At 38.2% G+C, this 19,983-nt stretch overlaps 2 protein-coding genes across 3 annotated transcripts; both read right to left on the bottom strand.

Moving 5' to 3' along the window:
- Window positions 1–702: 702 nt before the first annotated feature.
- Window positions 703–4,641, bottom strand: LOC113029239 (TNFAIP3-interacting protein 1-like). 2 transcript variants are annotated; one of them, XM_026180008.1, is made up of 10 exons: window positions 4,459–4,641; window positions 3,385–3,497; window positions 3,238–3,301; window positions 2,928–3,002; window positions 2,775–2,840; window positions 2,549–2,692; window positions 2,338–2,466; window positions 2,160–2,234; window positions 1,617–1,742; window positions 703–1,531 (listed from the first exon to the last, which is right to left on the bottom strand). In XM_026180008.1, the coding sequence occupies exons 1-10, from the start codon at window positions 4,459–4,461 to the stop codon at window positions 1,391–1,393; spliced, it is 936 nt and encodes a 311-aa protein (XP_026035793.1). In that variant the 5' UTR covers window positions 4,462–4,641; the 3' UTR covers window positions 703–1,390. The 2 variants fall into 2 exon arrangements, with proteins under 2 accessions (XP_026035793.1, XP_026035794.1); XM_026180009.1 differs by having other exon boundaries at window positions 2,549–2,662.
- Window positions 4,642–13,862: 9,221 nt separating this feature from the next.
- LOC113028814 (ADP-ribosyl cyclase/cyclic ADP-ribose hydrolase 1-like) lies at window positions 13,863–18,753 on the bottom strand. Its single transcript, XM_026179264.1, has 8 exons — window positions 18,488–18,753; window positions 17,749–17,875; window positions 17,514–17,652; window positions 16,750–16,826; window positions 15,667–15,740; window positions 14,258–14,344; window positions 14,037–14,120; window positions 13,863–13,935 (listed from the first exon to the last, which is right to left on the bottom strand). The coding sequence occupies exons 1-8, from the start codon at window positions 18,751–18,753 to the stop codon at window positions 13,878–13,880; spliced, it is 912 nt and encodes a 303-aa protein (XP_026035049.1). The 3' UTR covers window positions 13,863–13,877.
- Between the last annotated feature and the right edge of the window lie 1,230 nt (window positions 18,754–19,983).

Below are 19,983 nucleotides of genomic sequence, written 5' to 3'. Positions count from 1 at the left end.
ACGGTTTAAGTGACTTTGAACGTGGCATGGTTGTTGGTGCCAGACAGACTGGTGTATTTCAGAAACTGCTCATCTATTCATATCTACTGGGATTTTCCCACACTGCTGTCGTTGGGGTTTACAGTCTGAAAAAGAGAAAATATCCAGTGAGCAGCAAATCTCGGGGTAAAAAAATATCTCTTTGATGTCAGAGGTCAAAGGTGAATGGCCAGACTGCTTTGGGCTGATAGGAAGGCAACGGTAACTCAAATAAGCAGAAGACCACACTGGGTGCTGTCAGCTAAGAACAGGAAACCGAGGCTGCCCACACAGGCTCACCAGAACTGCACATTAGAAGACTGGAAAAAACATTGCCTGATCTGATGAGTCTTGATTTCTGCTGAGACACTGGGTGGATAACACACCACGTCACATATCTCATATTCACCTCAAACTGGTGTCTTTAACGTGAAAATGAGTTCACTGCAGTGCGCTGTATCGTGCAACCGAAATCCTTAAAAAGTCCAGTGGAGTGTGTGTTAAAGTTGAGTGTGCATTACCTAAATTAGACAATCTGGCCTGTCTGATCTTGTGAAAAAGTGATTTCAGTGAATGAAGTGCGTACGAACATGTTAAAACACAAACAGCGTATAGTTGTTTATTTTCACGACAAATAAATAAGAAACAGACAAAAATGTGCAAAAAAACGTTTCCAAACATATATAAATACTCTGCTCAACATAAATGTATATATTATATATTATATATTAACTTCTTTCTCTTACAGGCTTGATTCTCGCTGTTGTAAAAGCGCCTGCATACGACCGACATAACATAGTGTAATATAAGTCAGAAAAACACCAGCCTTTATAATCACAGCATAGCTCGAGTTTCTTTGCCTCCTTACAGAGCTGTGATAGTTTTGATCTTTTTTAGTCCCATCACTGGGGCAAGACTCTGTTTTTTAAGAGGTTTCTACAGCGTAGTGCAGCACAGGGTGTTTACAAGTGCTAAACACAGGAAATTTCCACATTTTTGTTGCATCATTGATCAGTATGGTGGATGTCAGTAGTGTTTGGGCAGTGCAATAAAACCTGTGTCACACTCGAAGTGTAATCAGCCTATCTTGACAGTTTCATTTTACCCTTCGCTGCCTTTCTCCTCTTGGTAAGCGTATGCATCGATATTTGTGTATTAGGTTCCTCCCTTGCCCCACATAAGTCTCTCAGTGGACCCAGACTGATGCCGTGGCCTTGTTACAAGCAGGACCAGCAGAGGAGTTAGCTGGAACAGAGCTCACTTCCTCACTCTGCTGGCAATGAACACTGATCTGGCTGCTCATACTCCGGGAAAAACTTCCAGAAAGTCCGCCTAAACAATATCCCAAAAAGTCAGAGGAGTTGGTTGAGCTTCACTGCTTGTTATCGAGAGTGCACCGCCTCTGCAGCTTCATGTGATTCTGGCTAACCTGGTGGCCCTCCGAGTTCGGACATTTGGCTTGATTTGCACAGGAGCAGTTAAGCACGGGGTGCAGTTGCCGAGTCCATGTCATCTGGAAGAATATACACAAAGCATATTAAAGTCAAGCACTAATCCTATAGTTCACATGCTGAATTTTCTAAGGTTACGAATGGTACCTGAGATCTGAGGACATGCAGCTCGTTGTGAGCTTTGGTATACTTCTTCTCCAGTTCCAGATACTTGCCCTTAAGCTTCTCCCGGTCTCTGCGCTCCTTCCGAAAGTCTTCCTTAAAGACTTCAGCCTAAATATGGACGTGAGACAAATAAAAACAGATGTCCATTAGGGGTAACTCAACAGTTTGGGCAAGTCTTATACACCCCTTACTACATTTAACCTTGGATTTTATAAGATATGGTTTACACATTCATTTAAGTGAGTAAGTGAAAAGCAGCTGAGTGGATTCGAGCTGAAGACACAAATCCCTTTTGGAGTTGCGTCAGGAAGGGGATCCGGTGTAAAACGCTGCCAAAAATCAAACATGCAGGGTGCCTGCTTTGTGGCAAAGTGGCAGCTGAAAGCAGCTATTAGCCAGACTACTACAGAGTGAATTTTATAGGTTTTTTGATTGCCTTTGGACACGGACAAGTAATACCTTTTTCCTTTGTTTTCAGTCTTTATGCAAAGAAAAACATCACACACATGAAGACAAAGCACTCACTTGATGTTTCCAGATGTCTAGTGTTTCATTGTCCACTCCAAGGGACTGAGAAGCCTGAAGCGCCTCCTTTAAGGCCTGCACAGACACATTGAAACCACTGTTAGAGCGTTTTTACTGCGAGGGTTAGAATGAGACTTCCTTTTCATCAGTGAATATCAGAGAAAGCCTGATGCCTCACCTTGTTCAGTCGTCTGATCTCCTCGTGTTGATGCTGCCCTTTGCGGGTCAGGGCGCTGTTCTGCGCTCGCAGCTCTTTTACTTCTTTCTGTGCTTCGAGCTTCTCAGAGCTGGCATCACCCTCTTCCGTCTGTGAAAAAGCATCCCATGAGGGAACCGTTAGCGCTCAGATCAAACGACTTAATCTATCAAAGAGCGGTCGGCGCATTTACCTGTGCGCTCTCTTTTCCTTTGATCACCTTGAGCTTCAGTCGGTTTAACGTGACGTGCTTTCCTTCTTCCTCTTCAAAGCGATCACACTGCTGTAATGCTTTTAACTCCTCGACCTGGACATTGGGTGCAGAACGCAGACAACACTTAAATGATAAACAAGCGCGATAATAAACCGACACGAGCTGAAAAACAACATTAAATGATGTGAACTTGCTCCTTTCTTACCTTCTCTTTGTAGTAGTGCACCATGGTTCGGTACTCTTTTGCCCATTTCTCATTAATAGAAAGAAGCTGAGTAAAAACAGAAAGACTGTGAACCTTTAAACGTGCATACGCGGGTCGTAGGATGGATACACAGAAAGTCTGAGAAGTACTCACCTCGTTCTTTTGCTCTTCTAAGATAAGAATCTGTGTTTTCATGTTGACATCACTTTTGTGAGAGGACCCTTGCAGCTGAGGCACATAAAAGAGAGAAAAACAGGAACTACTCAAATGTGGCACGCAGTAAATCCATCAACAGCCAAATGCCTGCGACTCTGGGAAATTATGCAACACGACTCCCTCTACCAACTTCCTTTTACACATTTTTGGAAGTTTTGCTTCACACTGCTTCCAGTAACCCAACGAATATCATCATTCAGTTGTGGTCAGGCAATCAAAAGGTGGTGGTTCTCTGTTCTTTTGTTACCTGTGTGTTTTCCAGCTTCACAGACGGGTGTAGTTCTTCCCCAGTATTGCACCAAAACTCATACCTGAAAAACAAATTATTTGCATCACGTTCCTCCATAAAAACTGACTCCAATTTTCACATAAGTGCTGCTGTGATGTGTCTCACCTGTCTATATTTGGCAGAGATGGATACAGTCTGTGGGCTTGTCTGTGTTTGTCAGTGTCATTTGACTCTGATGGGTCCACAGGCAGCCTTGCCGTTGAGTTTTCAAGCAGAGACTGTCAAAAAAAGAAAAAGTCAAGGACATAAGGACTTACTCAGTTGTATATAGCATTTGTATTTCTATTTTATTGTATATTTTATTCTATTTTATTCTACTGTATATAGTATTTTATTTTATTCTATTCTGTACAGTTGTGTACTGTATTTATTCTTATTGTATTCTAATTTTTACTTCATAACTTTTGCACTGTCCACTTCCTGCTGTGACAAAACAAATTTCCCACGTGTGGGACTAATAAAGGTTATCTTATCTTATCTTATAAGTTTTATATGAAATTAATAATACTAATAATAAAATAAAAAAAAACGGTTCTTCTATTGTAAGAATAAGTACGCCAGCAGAGATGTATTTACATTAGGATGGCCTAAAATGAGTTTTTCTTCTGACATAACACCCCAGTGTAGAAACAGATATTTCCACAGGTTCAGCAGTTTCATTTGACATCAATGCAAATTCCCAAAGATATCAGCATAAATGAATATTACAAGTATTTCTGCTTTTGTCTCAGAAAACGATTAATCAGTCATTACTAATAACAATTCAATTACTCAAAGAGTGTGTTGCAGCCTTGACGTAGTCATTGTGCTCCACGGAGATACTGTGCTGCAGTGAGCTCAGTTTGTTTGTAATGGCACAAAGTGACACTTGACTCATACCCACAAAGGATGTCGATTATCTATACCCCGCGCTGTCACGTGGTTACCCGACCTCAGCTTGCACGTTCCTCGGTAAATCATCAATATTTAAACTGCCTTTAAAAACCTCTGAGGAGCTAACATGTTTATCAGGACAAGATGTCCAAGTTGATATAAAAGCCTATTGAACTCCTCCTGCTCTGAGTCCAGGTCAGTGTTCTGTACAAAGCAAAACTTTTTTTTAATTTTTTTTAAGTAGAAGGTCAGAGTTGTTGGATAATAGCAACGGTAATAGCGAAGTGTAAAAAGCAGCAGACTCACCATACTGCGTTTCGGAGGCGTCTTCAGAGTGTGCAGACCCGACTAAAAAACATGTGAATTGAAGCGACGCGACCGGCTCGCCTCTCAGTTATACCGAGGATCCCCTGTGACGTGGGAAAACCCTGACTGTCCAATCAGCTGCCGGGATTCCCTCCCCGGTCCCGTGCAGTCAGAATGAGTTGAGCGACTGACCGACTTTGTCGAAGGAAAGGAAAGTACAAGCAGTTAATCAACGCCTCGAGCGGTAATAGACGATGTGTTTATGGTATGAATCGATGACTAAGACAAAAAAAAAAAAAAAAAAAAAAATCTGCTGTTGCACTGCAAAAGATGGCAAATCTTTATTTACGTTTTTTTAACCGAGAGAATATTTTTCTAGCATTTAAACTTAACACCAAGCTAACATTTACTGTATTTACAGAGATAGTTTTGCTTTATATAAAAAAGCATGTATAATGTACAAAAACTCAGTTAATTAATTCATGAATTAATTATTCTACCCGTTGGGACAACACATTACTAGGTGTAAAACAAAACAAAATAAAATAAAATAAAATAACACTATTGATAGCTATAGATTTATAGCTTTTATAGCTTTATTTGTGTGTCTATTAACAAAAACATTTAAAAAATACTTTGTTTACTATATATGTTATACCTCAAGGTTAAAGTTCATATCCTAATTCATGTGAATGAAATTTTGAAACCATATGAAAAATTATAATGATACCAAATAATATTGTAAGAGATTCTGACTCTTGATTTTTTACAGTGGACAGCCTCCAGTTTCAGCTGTGTGAACTCATCTGTATGCTGAGTATTTTTTTTTCTTTCTTCTTTACTTCCTGGGTGGTTAAACTGCAGCTGCTTAAAAGCCCGACCAGCTTTCAGAACCACTAATATCGAAATGAAACTGTCCAAAAAAATGCAAAACTTATGGCCTGCGGGTTATGGGAAAATCACACATCTCGCAGGCTTATCATTTACACAATCTCTTGACAGTCTGTTCTGAAAGGTGTTGACTCAGAGCGGGCTTATTTCAGGGAAGAAAGAGAGGGGAAAATACGCCACTGCTCCTCCTCCAGTAACCGGCACTCAGCGCGGGGGACTCAACCCAGAGCTAATTATTTATTATTTCTTATGGAAACCTGTGTGATTTATTCCCACATATAGGACACGCCATCCTTTTCTTCTTTAGGAGACTGGTTTCATGATCAGCACATTTTAATTAGAGATGATGTTACCAAACAGACACAGACATGTAATTCCTCAGTGCCCTTTTTCACATCAAGATATTTGTTTTTCTTTTGTTGAAGTGGGAGCTTCCACTCCTATTAAATATAGCCAATGGTGGGGACGTTCCAGCATGGCATTATGTGATATCCCGCACTCCACCGAAACAACCATTAATTTTTGTAGCCTAGGACATTTTTTGATATTTCCACCTGAAAAAAATAAGAAATAAAAAAAAAGAAATCCCCAGATTTTGCCAGTAAGACCAAAAATAGCCAACTCTCGACTCTATGGGTGAAAGAAACTCAAGAGAGATTATACAAGTCTGTTCCCATATATAAATGAATATAGCTACCGTCACATCATCATCATCATCATTGCTTTGCAGACCTGATTTGAAGCCCAAACCTGAGACCTCTACTTTCCGTGATATCCAAGGAAAGTGTGGATTTGAGAAGTCGACCAATGGTGCATTCTCAAGTGGTAGTGATTTGTCTATGATAGGGTGTGCTTGCCCTAAAGTGCTTACACTTGAAAACAGTGAGTGAGATCAGAAAGTCACTGAGAAAGTTTTCACTGAAGTCACAGAGCAAAAAATACAAAGCTGCTTTCCTATAGATTTCAATATACGTATATATATATATATATATGTATACATGTGTGTGTGTGTGTGTGTGTGTGTGTTTGAGCCACAGGAATCACCTCCTGCTGGTAATGGGAAAGACTGCAGATCTAAAGCGCTTCTGCTGTCATCTTTTATCTACAGTCTATGTACACTGCACTCGCATGCCTCAGTTGTACTGTGCTGCAGACAGCTGGAAACCCAAGCAGACCCTAGAAGACTCACGTAGACGTTTTATGTGGTAACAATTTGTTAATTACATGGAGCCCCTCATTTAAATTGGGCCTGTTTTCTCTCCTTTTTTTATTCTAAGTTGAACCATAATTTACAAAATTAACTCGCGTTGAGGAAAATGTCCAACTAGTGACCAAGCAAATAAGGGTTTTTTTTTTAGCATAGACTCTTTTTGGAACTGTAAGACCCTCCCTCTACAGGCCAATAGGAACAGTGCAGCTTCAAGGCACTTCCACATTGGCTTTACTTCTCAGATTTTGAGGCCTTATCCATCATTTACATATTTTCTACATACATCAGACAAGAAACTAATTATTCAGAGAAAACCACATAAATACCAATACCAATACATTATCCTATTAAGCTTTTATCTTGCCTGTTCTATAGCAGGCACAATAAATGGAGCCTTACTTATATAACACCTTTCTACTTAACTTGAATGTCTTTGAGGTACTACTTTAGGTACTCTCTACCTCACCCAATCACGCACGCATTTATGCCTAAGTGCTTTATAACATTCACACACACTTACATGGATTCAACAGGGGCAAATCAGGGTTCACTATCTTGCCCAAGCAGACTTCAATACATGAACTTGAAGAGCTGGAGATCAAACACTGACCTTCTGACTGCTACACCTCTCTCCAAACCACCTGAGCCATACACATTTATTATCATGGTGTGTTTGGGTCATTTATAAAGAAAATGCTATCTTGACTTTGTACTATTTGGACACAAGCTACATGTTAAAAGTGTTGGAAATGTTTTGCAACCTAAAGTTATATCACCATGTGGAGATGAGATTTAAAAAACACTAACAAAAATGTTCATTTTTACTTCTGTGTAATTAAAACTGTTATTTGGAAAATAATATAGAGAGTATATGTAGGCTTAGTAAACACTGATGTTACTAGACAACAATTAATTGTTCCAAAAAAGAGAAATTCCTGTCTTAAAATGCTTATATATATATATGTATATATATATATACTTATAATGCCGAGGTTGTGAGTTCATGCCTCACCTGGAGCACCAGAAGAAGGAACACGAGAAGCTGGAGAAATACCAAGGGCTCAGAGAAGAGCTCGAGAGGATGTGGAGGGTGAAGGTAACGGTGGTCCCCGTGGTAATCGGAGCACTAGGTGCGGTGACTCCCAAGCTAGGCGAGTGGCTCCAGCAGATCCAGCAGGAACAACATCTGAGATCTCTGTCCAGAAGAGAGCAGTCCTGGGAACAGCTAAGATACTGCGCAGGACCCTCAAGCTCCCAGGCCTCTGGTAGAGGACCCGAGCTTGAAGGATAAACCGCCCGCAGGGGCGTGCTGGGTGTTTTTATATATATATATATATATATATATATATTATACTTAAGTTGGCCCCTTACTTATACCAATTATTCATGCCACATAGCCATTTAATTGCTGTAATTTGGTTGAGACTTTTGTCCAATGCAATGCACAAGAAAAAAAAAACAGAGCACGTGCACAGACAGAAAGACAGCATATTAGTTGGATTTAAATGCTTGTGCTTGAGGCAACAGCTCATCCACCCTGGAGGTTGCAGTATTAGGCCCAGGCTGTAACTGTTAAACACTCATCAGTATCTGTTCTCTGTTCTAACATAATTAAATGTGACATCGATAGTGATGCTTTCATTAGTGTATAATCACCTGCAATTACAAATTAAATTAAAACGAAGGCTTATGTCTTGACAAGGTGCAAATCCTTGTTCACAGTGTGTATATTTGCTCCAGTGTTAATACAGTAACCAAAGGCCCAGAATAACCAACTGTAGCCTCTTTAGACTGGTTTGCAAAAGCCAGTTAGATCCCACAGACTCAATTGTTAAAATGTCCAGCATTAGAGCAGACATAAACTTCTCAGTCTGGTCCAAAAGTTGAGCTTTTTAATACTTCTAATACCTAAACTTGTGCATTGTTAGACACGTAGCTTGACTTTGACATTGCTAATTTGAATCACTAAACATTTTAACCAGGTTTTCTTTTTCTTTTTTGTTGTTGTTGGTTCAGTTTGGAACCTCTGCATCAAATCAGGAAGTTATCATGTATCGTGACTTAACAACCTGTCATGCACAGATGTTTTATATTGCTGAGACCATACTGAAAAAGCAGTCTAATGCTAAATTCAGTGCTAAAAAGTATAATGTTTAAAGTAAGCATGGTAAAGTGTCATAGTTGCTGCCTGCAGGAGTTGAAAGATTTTTCTAAAAACATTCCCAGTTCATCAGGGAAATTCACTTCATTCAGGGAATGTGATTGGCCTCTGGTTACTCATGTACTTTGCTTAAATGCTTTAAAAAAATGTCAAGCATTAACATCACTTTGTTTGGTTGCTCAGTCGGTGATACTGTACATTTTCTACTCTAGTAAAACCTTTAACCCCTCCCCCAAAAAACTCAGTCCATATTTGTCCACATTCCTGGACCCAAGAAGGATTTGGAAAGGTTTATACCCACTAAGAAGTACTAAGTACTTTCTTAAAATGTCTATGGAGGGCGCAGCATCAGTAAGCTGGGAAGTAGCAGTCAGCGGAGCAGGTAATGTACTGACTGTCAGGGGGCTGGCAGGGTCTGCTGGGTTTTTAGAAAACTTCAATCCAGCTTACTTAAATAAAAAGCCCGTTTTAGATAAATATGTGGAAATGTCAAAAAATGACCTTGAAGGTTTCGCTGTCACCACAATAACACTTTGCCACTGTCCTAAAAGTGCCACACAAAGATTATTATTAGTGTGATTGTGCGAATGGCAACAACAGTGACTCAAATCGTGACAATGTTTACCGACATTACAGTACTTGTCACAGTACCCCATGTTGTGGTTTTACACAAGGGGCCTTCTTCATATTACACCTGTGCAGTGAGAACCCCGAACGCCTCTTCCCAGCACCAATACAGCCCATTTACGGTACGTGTGACACAGCAGCTATACGCTAGAAAGGAAAGAGGAGGTTTTACTCTGCTCGAGGAGCCTCCCTCTTCCTGCCACAAGAGTATCACTCACACAAATATGTCTAACTCTGCTCTTTAAGATCCTGTCACAGATCTTTGGTTCACACGCGAAACAGATAAGGCTCTTTGTGGCGTACACCTACGAATTAAAAACCCAAAACGGGTTTGATCTTGTTCTGGAACACTTTCTCTTGTGATCAGTGGTTTAGCAGGTTTGCATAATTGCACACGTGTTAGTGTAACCTTTGCTATCGGTTTCAAGTGAAAGAAGAAAGAAAACAAACACAGCGTTTAGATGAAAAAGTGGAAAGTTAGCTAAGCAAATATTGCTTGTTGTCAGAGACTTCTTTCCATAAAATCCCGATGACTTCACAGAAAGTTACTGACGCTGAATTTGAACTTACTAAGCCTGTTCGCTTTTTAGGTTTTGTTTCAGGTTTCCAAAATCAGAGCTGAGGCTTTCATATGTGCTGCTTGAGGCGTGGAAACAGACTTTTTTCTGATAAATTATTTAACCAAACATAACTGCATGACCTGCTCATCAAAGGTGTAGCTTGTTTTCAAGTATATATTTCAGCTGACCTAAATTTTCACCTAATCCCTCTAAAAAAAAAAAAAAAAAACGAAACAAAAAAAGACTGAATAACAAATATTTTTTTAGATATTATTAGTGAAACCCATTTATAAGCAGATAATTATAGTTTTAGAAATAAAACGCCCTTCAGTCACAGTCACAGAGTTTTTATACACTATAGAAATCAAGATTTAGAGTAAAAAACAAGGAAAAAGGAAATTCACAATCTTTCAGGGCTTAATAAAACATGTCTTAAAATTAGGTAAATACAACTTCAGACTAACAAAAGCATGAAATATTACACAGTGTCATTAGCTCGAAGAAAACCAAAGCCAAAATGCAGAAAGTTTCTGAAAAACTAATTACACCTTTACTGCTTCCACATAAGCAAAAGTTCAGGTTTCCAATCAATCAGTTTCCAGTTTCTCCAGCAGTGATGGCGCTTAGTCTAAGGTCAAGTTGTGCACTACTCAGAGAAACTGAACAAAATAAGCCCAAGAGCTACATCTCAGACTCTACAGGCCTCAGTTAACTTTAACTGATGTTAAATGTTAAAGTTCATGACAGCATAACTAGAAAAACACTGAACAAGTACGGCTTGTCTGACAGGGTTACCGGTAGAAAGCCTCTTCTTTCTAAAAACAATAGAACAATGTCCTTTATATCAAAGTATATAGTATATCAAAGTAATCCTGCATCAAATATGAAGCTATCTGTCCAATAAGCTAAAGCTTGGCCCAGATTGTGCCATGAAATAGGGCAATGATCACAGCACAGCAGTAAATCTACAACTGAATGGCTGAAAGAAAAAGATGAGAATTCATCTACTGCAATCTACTGAAAGTACTGAAATATCCCAGTAAAGAACAGTGGGCCTAAATTCCATCGCAATAATGTGAAAGACTGATAAAGTTACACAAAAAAAAATGTACCTCATGCTACTTCAAGTTGTTGCTAAAGGAGGTTTTACAAGTGACTGATTCATGGGCTGTGCTTGCACACTGTTTCTTGGCTATGTTTTTGTTAAATAAATAATGACACCGTGTAAAATGTCATGTTTGTAGTTCCCCCAGGTTGTATTTACCTAATTGTAAGTCTGGCTAAGAACCAGATGGTTTTGTTTTATCTCTTAATACATAAAACATTGGAACTGACGGAGAGTGTGCTTTCTTTTTACTATGACTGTATGTATACTTTTACTGAAAATGATTTTTAACTATTGCAGACCACTGACGGTGACATAGGAAGATCCTCAATAAGGTGTAGTTTCAGTTCATGTTTTCTGAGTTCCCGTCAGTCTTTTCTATAGTTTGCGTTTTGTCCTGTCTACCTGTGCTTTTCTTTTTCTTTTCTCTTTCCCTTTGCCCGAAAGTTCATGGCAGACGGCTGATCCTCCCTGTCCCTGGTTCTGCTGGAGGTTTCTTCCCATTAAAAGGGAGTTTTCTTTCTTTATAGCTCAGGGTTTGCTCATAGGGGATCATCTTCTTGTGATTTCTCTGTAATACTGTAGGGTCTTTACCTTACAGTCTAAAGCACCTTGAGGTGACTGTTGATGTGATTTGGCGCAATATAAATAACACTGAACTGAACAGAACTGTAGCTTAGTGGTAGACCGTAATGAAATGAATAGCTTAACTTTTTACTATGAAATTAACTACTGAAACTACAGAATTTGCTAATTATTTCCTCTATCATTGCATTTCTCCTGTAAGTGAACCTCTTTTAAACCGCCCTGTTCTCTTTTTTCTTTCCCTCTAACCCTTTTGCAGGCATGCTCAGTCACTAGAAAAACAAACAAATGGTGGATGAATGTAGTGAATCTGCATGTAAAGAAGAATCACAAAGGTAAAGGCCAACTGGCAAAACCCTTTGAAAGTAGCTCCAAAACACACACGCATTAAGACAGTTTTGTCCACTTCGCAACAATAAACTGGGCTTTATTTAACCTATTTAGCTCATCAATTGATCTGGATACAAGAAGAAAAAAAACGTTGTATTATATGTGCATTATTTGACATGACAAGACTGGTTTCATTCATCTACTGAAAGCGGGAACCATACATATCAGCGGGGCATTGTCACTGCTTATGGTCCAGTATACATATAAGATGCTGTGTCCAAATTAACCCCTTAATGCCTAGTGTATCATATTTGATACATACAGTTTTTTGAAAGTTTTTGGGACTTCAACATAATCAGTGTGAATTTCCTCCCCTGAAAAACCTAAATAAATTGCACAATATATTTCTAAGCAATCAAAAAAAACCCAAAACAAAACAGATAAGCAAATATGATACAAATTAAATGTCATATATGGAAATTGAAATGTGATTCAATTTTTAAACAATTAAATAAAATTAAACAAAAGAAGGTTAAATAAACAATATTTTCAGAAAAATGTTATTTTCTGGCAATTATTTCATGATTCAGGTTTTAAAGGGTTAAATGCTGCAAACACTTCTGGTCCATGTTGACACTGACTGCATCATTATTTAGTCATCGTTGGTCAAACCAGTGTGCTCATCTGCTCTACTGACACTGTTATTATCAAGCCATCTGTAGATTTAGTTTAGATCGTTACAACTTTTAATAAAAGGTTAACTGCTTTCACTTTCACCCATTAGCACTAATTATAATAGAATGACCTTTAGATAAATCCACCTGACATTTAAGCCAAGGAGCTGCCTTTACTAGGTGAGTCAACTGCTAAAATAGGGTAAGCGGCTAATCTTATCTGGATGGGTGTGTTATGGAAGCCAGTGTTAGATGAACAGGCCTTGACATGGCTTAGCTCATTGATGTGAACGTTTTTCAAGCATCTGTCACAAGAATAAATGAACTTCCAGAGAAATGCAGAATAAAAGCTTTTGGTTGTTTAAATACAGTAATGAGTAAATCAAAAGTCTTGAGTCACCCCACATTTCTTTATATTTTATATTTTGTTGGAAAAATGGGAAATTGCTGCTGTTATTAAAATATGTGCAAACATGCATGAAAATAGAGTGTATAAGGCAAGAGTTTGTACAATTCTAATGACCATGAAAGTCTATATTTTCTTGCCATTCCTTGAAGTAGTCTTGAGGAATAGTTCTCTAGGCTTCTTGGAGGATTTTTAAAGCTTTTCTTTGGATGTTGGCTGCCTTCTGTTCTGTCGAGATGATCCCACTCTGCTTTAATATTGTTGAGATTCTGGCTCTGGGGAGATCAATCCATACTTGTTGAAATGAAGCCCCAAACCATGACAGAGACTCCATGGTGTTTTATAGATGGCTTTAGACACTCACTGTTGTACATCCTCGACACATGCTGACAATGTGAACAAAAAAACGTCAAATTTGCATTCGTCACCCCATAAGAACTGTTGCGACAGATTTTCAGTCCAGACTTTAAACAACAAAGACATGATGTGTTTGCACTTTACTGGATTCAAATGTGATTACATAACAATCATTATTACACTGAAATACAAATAAAGTTTACAACCTTGTGTCTTAACATTTTATTTTGAAAATAAAGCATATTCTGTGACCAGGAGATAGCAGCCTTCATACTCAGTGTGTTTAATTTAAAAAAAAAAGAAAGAAAAGAAAAAAAAAGTTTCACATCAGATCCCACAAAATGAAAAACAATATTTTCATAATGTGATGTATTACAGATGTTCATTTGAAAAACATATTTCACATATATGTGAAAAGAAAATACTCAGTTTATTTAAAAATTGAAAAGGAAACAAGTGAAAGGTTTCTATGGCTGAATGCTACTATGTTGTGTCTGATATAATCAGACTTGTTCACCAGCAGGTTTTACATGCTATCTGTGGTTTGGAGCCGCATTCTTGAATCCGAGATCTGTTTGAACACAATCCAGGATAATAACGAGAGGTCAGTCGTGCTTTGTGAGGACACACACAAACAGGTCGTCAGTTCCTTTGTAATGCACATGTACTTACTCAGGCACGTCTTTGCAGCTGTATGTTATCCCTGTATGTAGCGCTTTCTTTAATTTCTGCAGGGATGCGTTTTTGCAGTTTGATCTGAACAAATGGAACAGAAGCAGTGAATGTAGGCTCAGTTTTAAAATATTCATGCCCCGATTGGCCATTCTGATGTAAATTAAACAAATAAAGGACAACATTGTGGTGAAAGATTTGCATATAAGAGGAAATCTTACTTGGCATTCTTCTGTATGACCATAACAACATTTAGGCTCCTGACCTTAGGGGCTTTAAACCTCGTCACCTCAACTTTTGCAAAAGTACTGAAGAGTAAAAAAAAACAACAACCCAAAATTCAAACCACAACTGTAAGACCACTTAAAATTAACTTGACGAGTGAGATGGATTTTAAAAATGCTGCTCTTAAGATGAGGAACTGAGTCTGTGACTGCTACCTGCAAGCTGCCATCTTCAAAGCAGCTGTGATGAATCAAGACATTGATAAAACAGTTAGACAGAATCAGTCTGCTATCACTTTGTGACTAAATGAGGCCAATTTGGCAATCTGTTTGTGATTCAATGATGAAAACCACAAATCTGTTACCATCTGTTGCAATTTTGTTGCTGTCGGCGCACATAGCATTTTACGTTAGACAACAATTCAGACCCAGTGTTTTGTGTTTTTTTTTTATAAATTTATATTATTTGATTTAGTGTTATTCATGGTTTTGGTTCTTATTCTTAATCTCTCTGTGTTATATTTTTTGTTTCCAGTCTTTAGCTTTTTGTTACGGTGCCTTCCCCATGTTCCACGTGTTCTCTATGTTCCCTGTCTCCCCGGTCAGTCATGTCTCCATGTCTCAATGTCAACTGTGGGTCTTTGTGAATGTCTTACACTTCCTGTTTTAATTTGACTGTCTGATGTCCCATGCTCAGTGTTTCAGTGTTGCTCCCTCCTTGTTTCGTTTTATCAGATTAGTCCCAGCTGTGTTTCCCTCCTGTTTCCCATTCCCTCATTACTCCCTTGTGTATTTAAGCCCTGTGTTTCTCTCTGCCCAGTTTTGCGTCGTTTCCTCATGTTGCTGTGTGTCTCTCCCACAGGCCTCGTTTCCCTGAGTGGTTTTAGTTTGCTTCCTGTTTAGGTTATGTTTTGTGTTTTCTACGCTCGGATGTTCACACCAAATAAAGCTGCCTCTTTGAGTTTATCCCCGTGGGTGCTGAGTTCTGCTTTTGGGTCCACATCTTGCCTGCTACAGCACTAACCTTGACAGAACTACTTCAGTTGCAGATTGTTAAAAAACTTTCCAACCTGATTTGGTTTGTAGAACAAGAACTTTTTTTTACAACAACCTTTGACCTTGTGCAAGAAGGACAATAATAACTGTTTTTTAAATAGAACTTTTACTCTGCAGTGGCAAGGCAGACATAAAAGTCACTTTTTGCACTTAGTCATTTAAAAAAATATGAAAAAAGTGATGAATAAAGAACTAAATACAAAGGCAAAGCAAAGCCTTAAGATTCCTTGAAACTAGGTGCATATGCCAGTGTTACATTAGTGGCTCTCATTAACATTATAATGGAAGACATTTCTTTATTTTTCTCACTAAAAGTCATAAAACTGTGGGAGAAGCAGAAGCAGCTCTACCTTGTAGGATCGAATGGTGTGATGGTGGACCCGCTTAGCATTGCCGTGACATCACCACAGGCAACATCTGCATACTGTACAGACACACAAAGGGGATTTTGAAGAAACACTCACTCATCTTGTAAGAAAAAACTAAAAAATAACACGAGATTTGGTCCTGAAATTAATGTTAGTTATTTGTCTCTTCCTGTAAAGTGAGGTTTATCAATCAGAAATCACTATTGATCTGTTAATGGAGCATGGGACATATGAAGTCCCTTATTTTGAGAAATAACTGTACTTCATACTCCACAGATTGATATTATGCAAACATCTTTGTATTCAAAACAGGAAGTATGGGGCTGCAACATATAACTGAGGTTTTACCATTTTTAACTGTCCAAATGTTGTAATAATTTTGAACAAAACAAGTTGTACTACTTTCCAAAGATTTGCTAAGAGTGTCATGAAATGGTAGATTTAGGTGACTTATGTAACAAATTCCAGGATGAGCGCTCGCTAGTTCTGGGAGAGGTCACTGTTAAGTAATAGCGGTGTAATCCAGGAAAAAAAAAGCATTTCATTTATAAAAACATTTAATTCTCTCACTTAATTTTATATTTTCCTTACTTTATGGTATTTTTGTGCTTTCTGAATTAATGCCAAAATGAAAAGCTACTTTATTTAAAGCTATGTGGCACTTGCTTTTGCAGCATGAGTCCCATAAGTAAAGGATCTTTACAAATTAATTAAACTCAAATTTATTGCAGTGCAGCATCTCTAGCTGAATGTATTTTTGAATGTATTTTTGGAGGGGTCATTCCCTTTAACAACTGAAATGCTTAACCTTTAATCTCATGGGCTCTTTTGAATGTGTGGGCTGCCACTCACTCAGGAGAGCGCTCCATGGAGACCGACACAAAACCTCATTGACAGACAACGAGACGTGAACATTTCTTTTCTCCAACACCATCACTTATACTCAGGAGGGATTTGCTGCACTCTGCAGTCCACTTGTGTGTTATTTTAAGCAATGCAGGACCTCAGGACTATACTGTTTAACAGAGAGAAAGAAAATGTAGTAAATTCATGTTGAAAACTTACAGCAGCAGAGGCACGAATCCAAAATGAGTCAACAGGGTTGTTTTCACAATTTCTTGGGCAAGCAGTAGTGAAGGTACCTATGACAACAATATGCATATTTGCTTGGGTTAGCTCCTCAAAACAACGTGCAATAATGAACTTCAGTGTCCCTCTAATAATCCAATATTAATTTTAATTTGCCAATTGGTGTAGTTCCAGATTTCCCTTGTAGGTCTGGTGCTAGTAACAATACATAAAAATAAAATAAAAAACAGAGGCTGTCAGGATGCTAAATTCACTCCCTGCTATCACCCACCCCCCAAACATACAAACTCTGACTCACCACCATTGCCCTTTCACTGACTACCCCACAGACACTCGCACATGAACCTGCCCACAATCATTCAATCACTATGATTGTGTTGGACACTGCTGTTTAAACACTTGTATAGTATTGTATTGTGTTGTACATAAGACACACTGTGTGTGTGTGTGTATATATGTATATATATGTGTATGTATGTATATATATATGTATATAGATAGATAGATGTTTGACTTTGACTACAAGTGGCAAGTTTAAGAAATTCTCCTCAAAAACCATGACTTGACTCCTGGTATGTAAATGTAACAACAAATCATGTCTTGCAAGATGAATTACATATATTTTTAGATTCTAGCATGATTTATATAAACAACTGTCAGTGCTCTTTTGCCGGTGTCTAGATTTTTATAGCGCTTAAATAATAAACTGTGATTCTTATCTACTGCTTTGAGAGTGTTACCGTTGCTGCCTTTTTTTCCACACCAGGTCAGACCATTCAGGGCATATCCCAACACAGTGTCCTCCAAAGTGACAAAACAATCTTTTCTCTTCTCAGTGAAACCATGGACCACAACCTTGGTTTTGCTCCAGAACATCATCTAACCCACAAACACAGATATTTATGTATTGTTAAACAGATCATGAATGATTGTGAGAGATGAGATGATTGAGATGGTGTAATCATTGATTATTACTTTGTTGCACTGAGGTTTGAAGGGGGCTGCAGCAATCAGAGGATCATAAGCTTGCACTGGAACGTTACATGGATCCTTGTTCACATAGGCCTGCTCAAAGGCACCCCATAGCCTTTGACAGTCATATCTAAAAAAAATAAATAACGTTTTTTAATGTTTAGGTGTATTTTCTTTTAAAGAAATGCTAAATATGCAAAATATTGTATCGCGTTTACATAACTCTTATATATTTGTTGTTTATGGCAGTTTATGGCAGGGAAATTGCCATGGGGTTAGACTCTGGACACTGACTGTGCACTTCTTAATGTCATGTTTTTAGTGAAGCACTTTGTAACTGTTTTTCTTTTAAAGCAAAATTCAAATATCCCAGAAGGAAACAGGCAAAAACACCTGACAGATATGTTCATAGTTCACATCTCCGTCTAGGTACTATAGGTGGAGTGGTATACATCATTTTTGATACTAATGACATGAAAACCAGCTGAGCAGACATCAGCAGATCAATCACTGACTATAATACCAATCCTGCTGTTAAGCAAAGCAGCCTTGCCACTTCATGAGTTCAAATGCAGTTAGTGCTGTATTTGCCAAAAATGCTTAAACATGCAAAGATGCAAGTGCACATGTACACATTCATTAATTACTCATTCATCATTTAGATTTGAAGCTGAAGCCCCATTTCTCTTTACAAAAATAATGAAAAGTGTAAATAAAAAAATGCTGAAATACCATCACTTACTGATTGAACTTCTTACACCTAGACAAAAACGTAGATTTAGGGTCACTTTCGTTTGTTTGTAGAACTGGTCCCAACACCGCACCAATGATTACAATAGAAAGGACAATGATACCACTTAATATGCGTTTCCATGGACGAGGAGTCTCCGCTTGCTCTTGCTCTAGCTCTAGCTCTAGCTCTTGCTTTTGCTCTTGCTCTTGCTCTTGCTCTTGCTTTTGCTTTTGCTCTTGCTTTTGCTCTTGCTTTTGCTCTTGCTCCTGCTCCATTTGTAATGCTTAAAAAGTTGGAAAAATCTAGCTTTCTGGAGAAGTCTGCTTCACAAAATGTTGTTTACTTTCACTATCACCTGAAGTTGGGCATCTATTTATGGAGATGCAGAATGACTGTGCTCACACAAACTATTCAGGCTCTGTCCAATCAGAAGTCTTGTCCACTCATAATGGAGAAAAAGGTGCAAAGGGGTTAAATGTATCAAGTTCTGATGGACCCAAAAGTCAGTCGGATTATTTTGTGTATATAAGTGTGTGTGTATATATATATACATATATATACACACACACACACACACACACACACACACACACACACACACACACACACACACACACACACACATATATATATACACACACACACACACACACACACACACATATATATGTATGTGTATATATATATATGTATGTATGTATATGTATGTATGTATATATATATATATATATATATATATATATATATATATATAACACTAAATTCAAATAGACTAATGTTTCTAATGAAGCCACAGCAGTACTAAAGGCTGTAAAGTTCCTCCTCTCCAAGTTGAGAAGCACCTGTTTCAGCTGCATTTTGTTTGTAGATTTGTGGGGATCAGTGAAGTGTAGTGGGTACGCAAAATACACACGCACACACTGCTTTCAATCAAGTTAGATTTTTGAGAAGCCAGTCTCTGGCTTTCATCTAAGGCTGACAGTGTTTACAGTACTCACTGTTCCTTTTATTGCACTCTGAATTTACTTGACACTATAACTGACACTATATCTACACATGGCAGATATAGATATTACAGCAGTTTGTGATTTAAACAGATATAAGGCTGTTTCTGTTTAACAAAGTATTTGCACATGTGTGGCAGGATGACTTTTGCGGGTCCTGGATGCATTGAAAGATAATCAAGGTCCTGTGAAGGAAAAATGACCTGTTAATGATTGACAGTTTCATAAAAGGTTTTCCTGTTAGGAACCTCTGTGTCTAAACAAGTAGCAATAAAACACACCTCATGACTTATACTGCATAGGGTTAACAACTGTCACATGATGTGATGCTTTAAGTGATCTAAGACCACTATTCCAGATTGATAAGTAACTTTGATGAAATTAAACTTCCAAATACTGAACAGTGTGAAAGGGCTTAAAATGTCACGTACTGGTCATTGTCTGTACAGGTCTGGATTGGAGGAGTTCGAGGAGTCAATTCTACAATGGATCCTTGATTGA

This window comes from Astatotilapia calliptera, chromosome 9 (assembly GCF_900246225.1).
Source record: "Astatotilapia calliptera chromosome 9, fAstCal1.2, whole genome shotgun sequence".
NCBI classification, from domain to species: Eukaryota; Metazoa; Chordata; class Actinopteri; order Cichliformes; family Cichlidae; genus Astatotilapia; species Astatotilapia calliptera.
The sequence above is the reverse complement of the archived record's forward strand: the minus strand, read 5'-3'. Positions and strand labels throughout refer to the sequence as shown.

Bases quoted from the DNA above. Each gene is read 5' to 3' on its own strand.
- LOC113029239 (XM_026180008.1), bottom strand. The intron at 3,003-3,237 runs GTAACAAAAGAA...TATGTGCCTCAG, and splicing joins TGAAGCTGGAAAACACACAG to CTGCAAGGGTCCTCTCACAA. The intron at 2,467-2,548 runs GTAAATGCGCCG...GCTTTTTCACAG, and splicing joins AAGGAAAAGAGAGCGCACAG to ACGGAAGAGGGTGATGCCAG.
- LOC113028814 (XM_026179264.1), bottom strand. From the start codon at position 18,753: ATGGAGCAGGAGCAAGAGCAAAAGCAAGAGCAAAAGCAAGAGCAAAAG. The intron at 17,876-18,487 runs GTAAGTGATGGT...TATTTTTTTTAG, and splicing joins AGGTGTAAGAAGTTCAATCA to ATATGACTGTCAAAGGCTAT. The intron at 16,827-17,513 runs GTAACACTCTCA...TTGTTGTCATAG, and splicing joins TGGAAAAAAAGGCAGCAACG to GTACCTTCACTACTGCTTGC.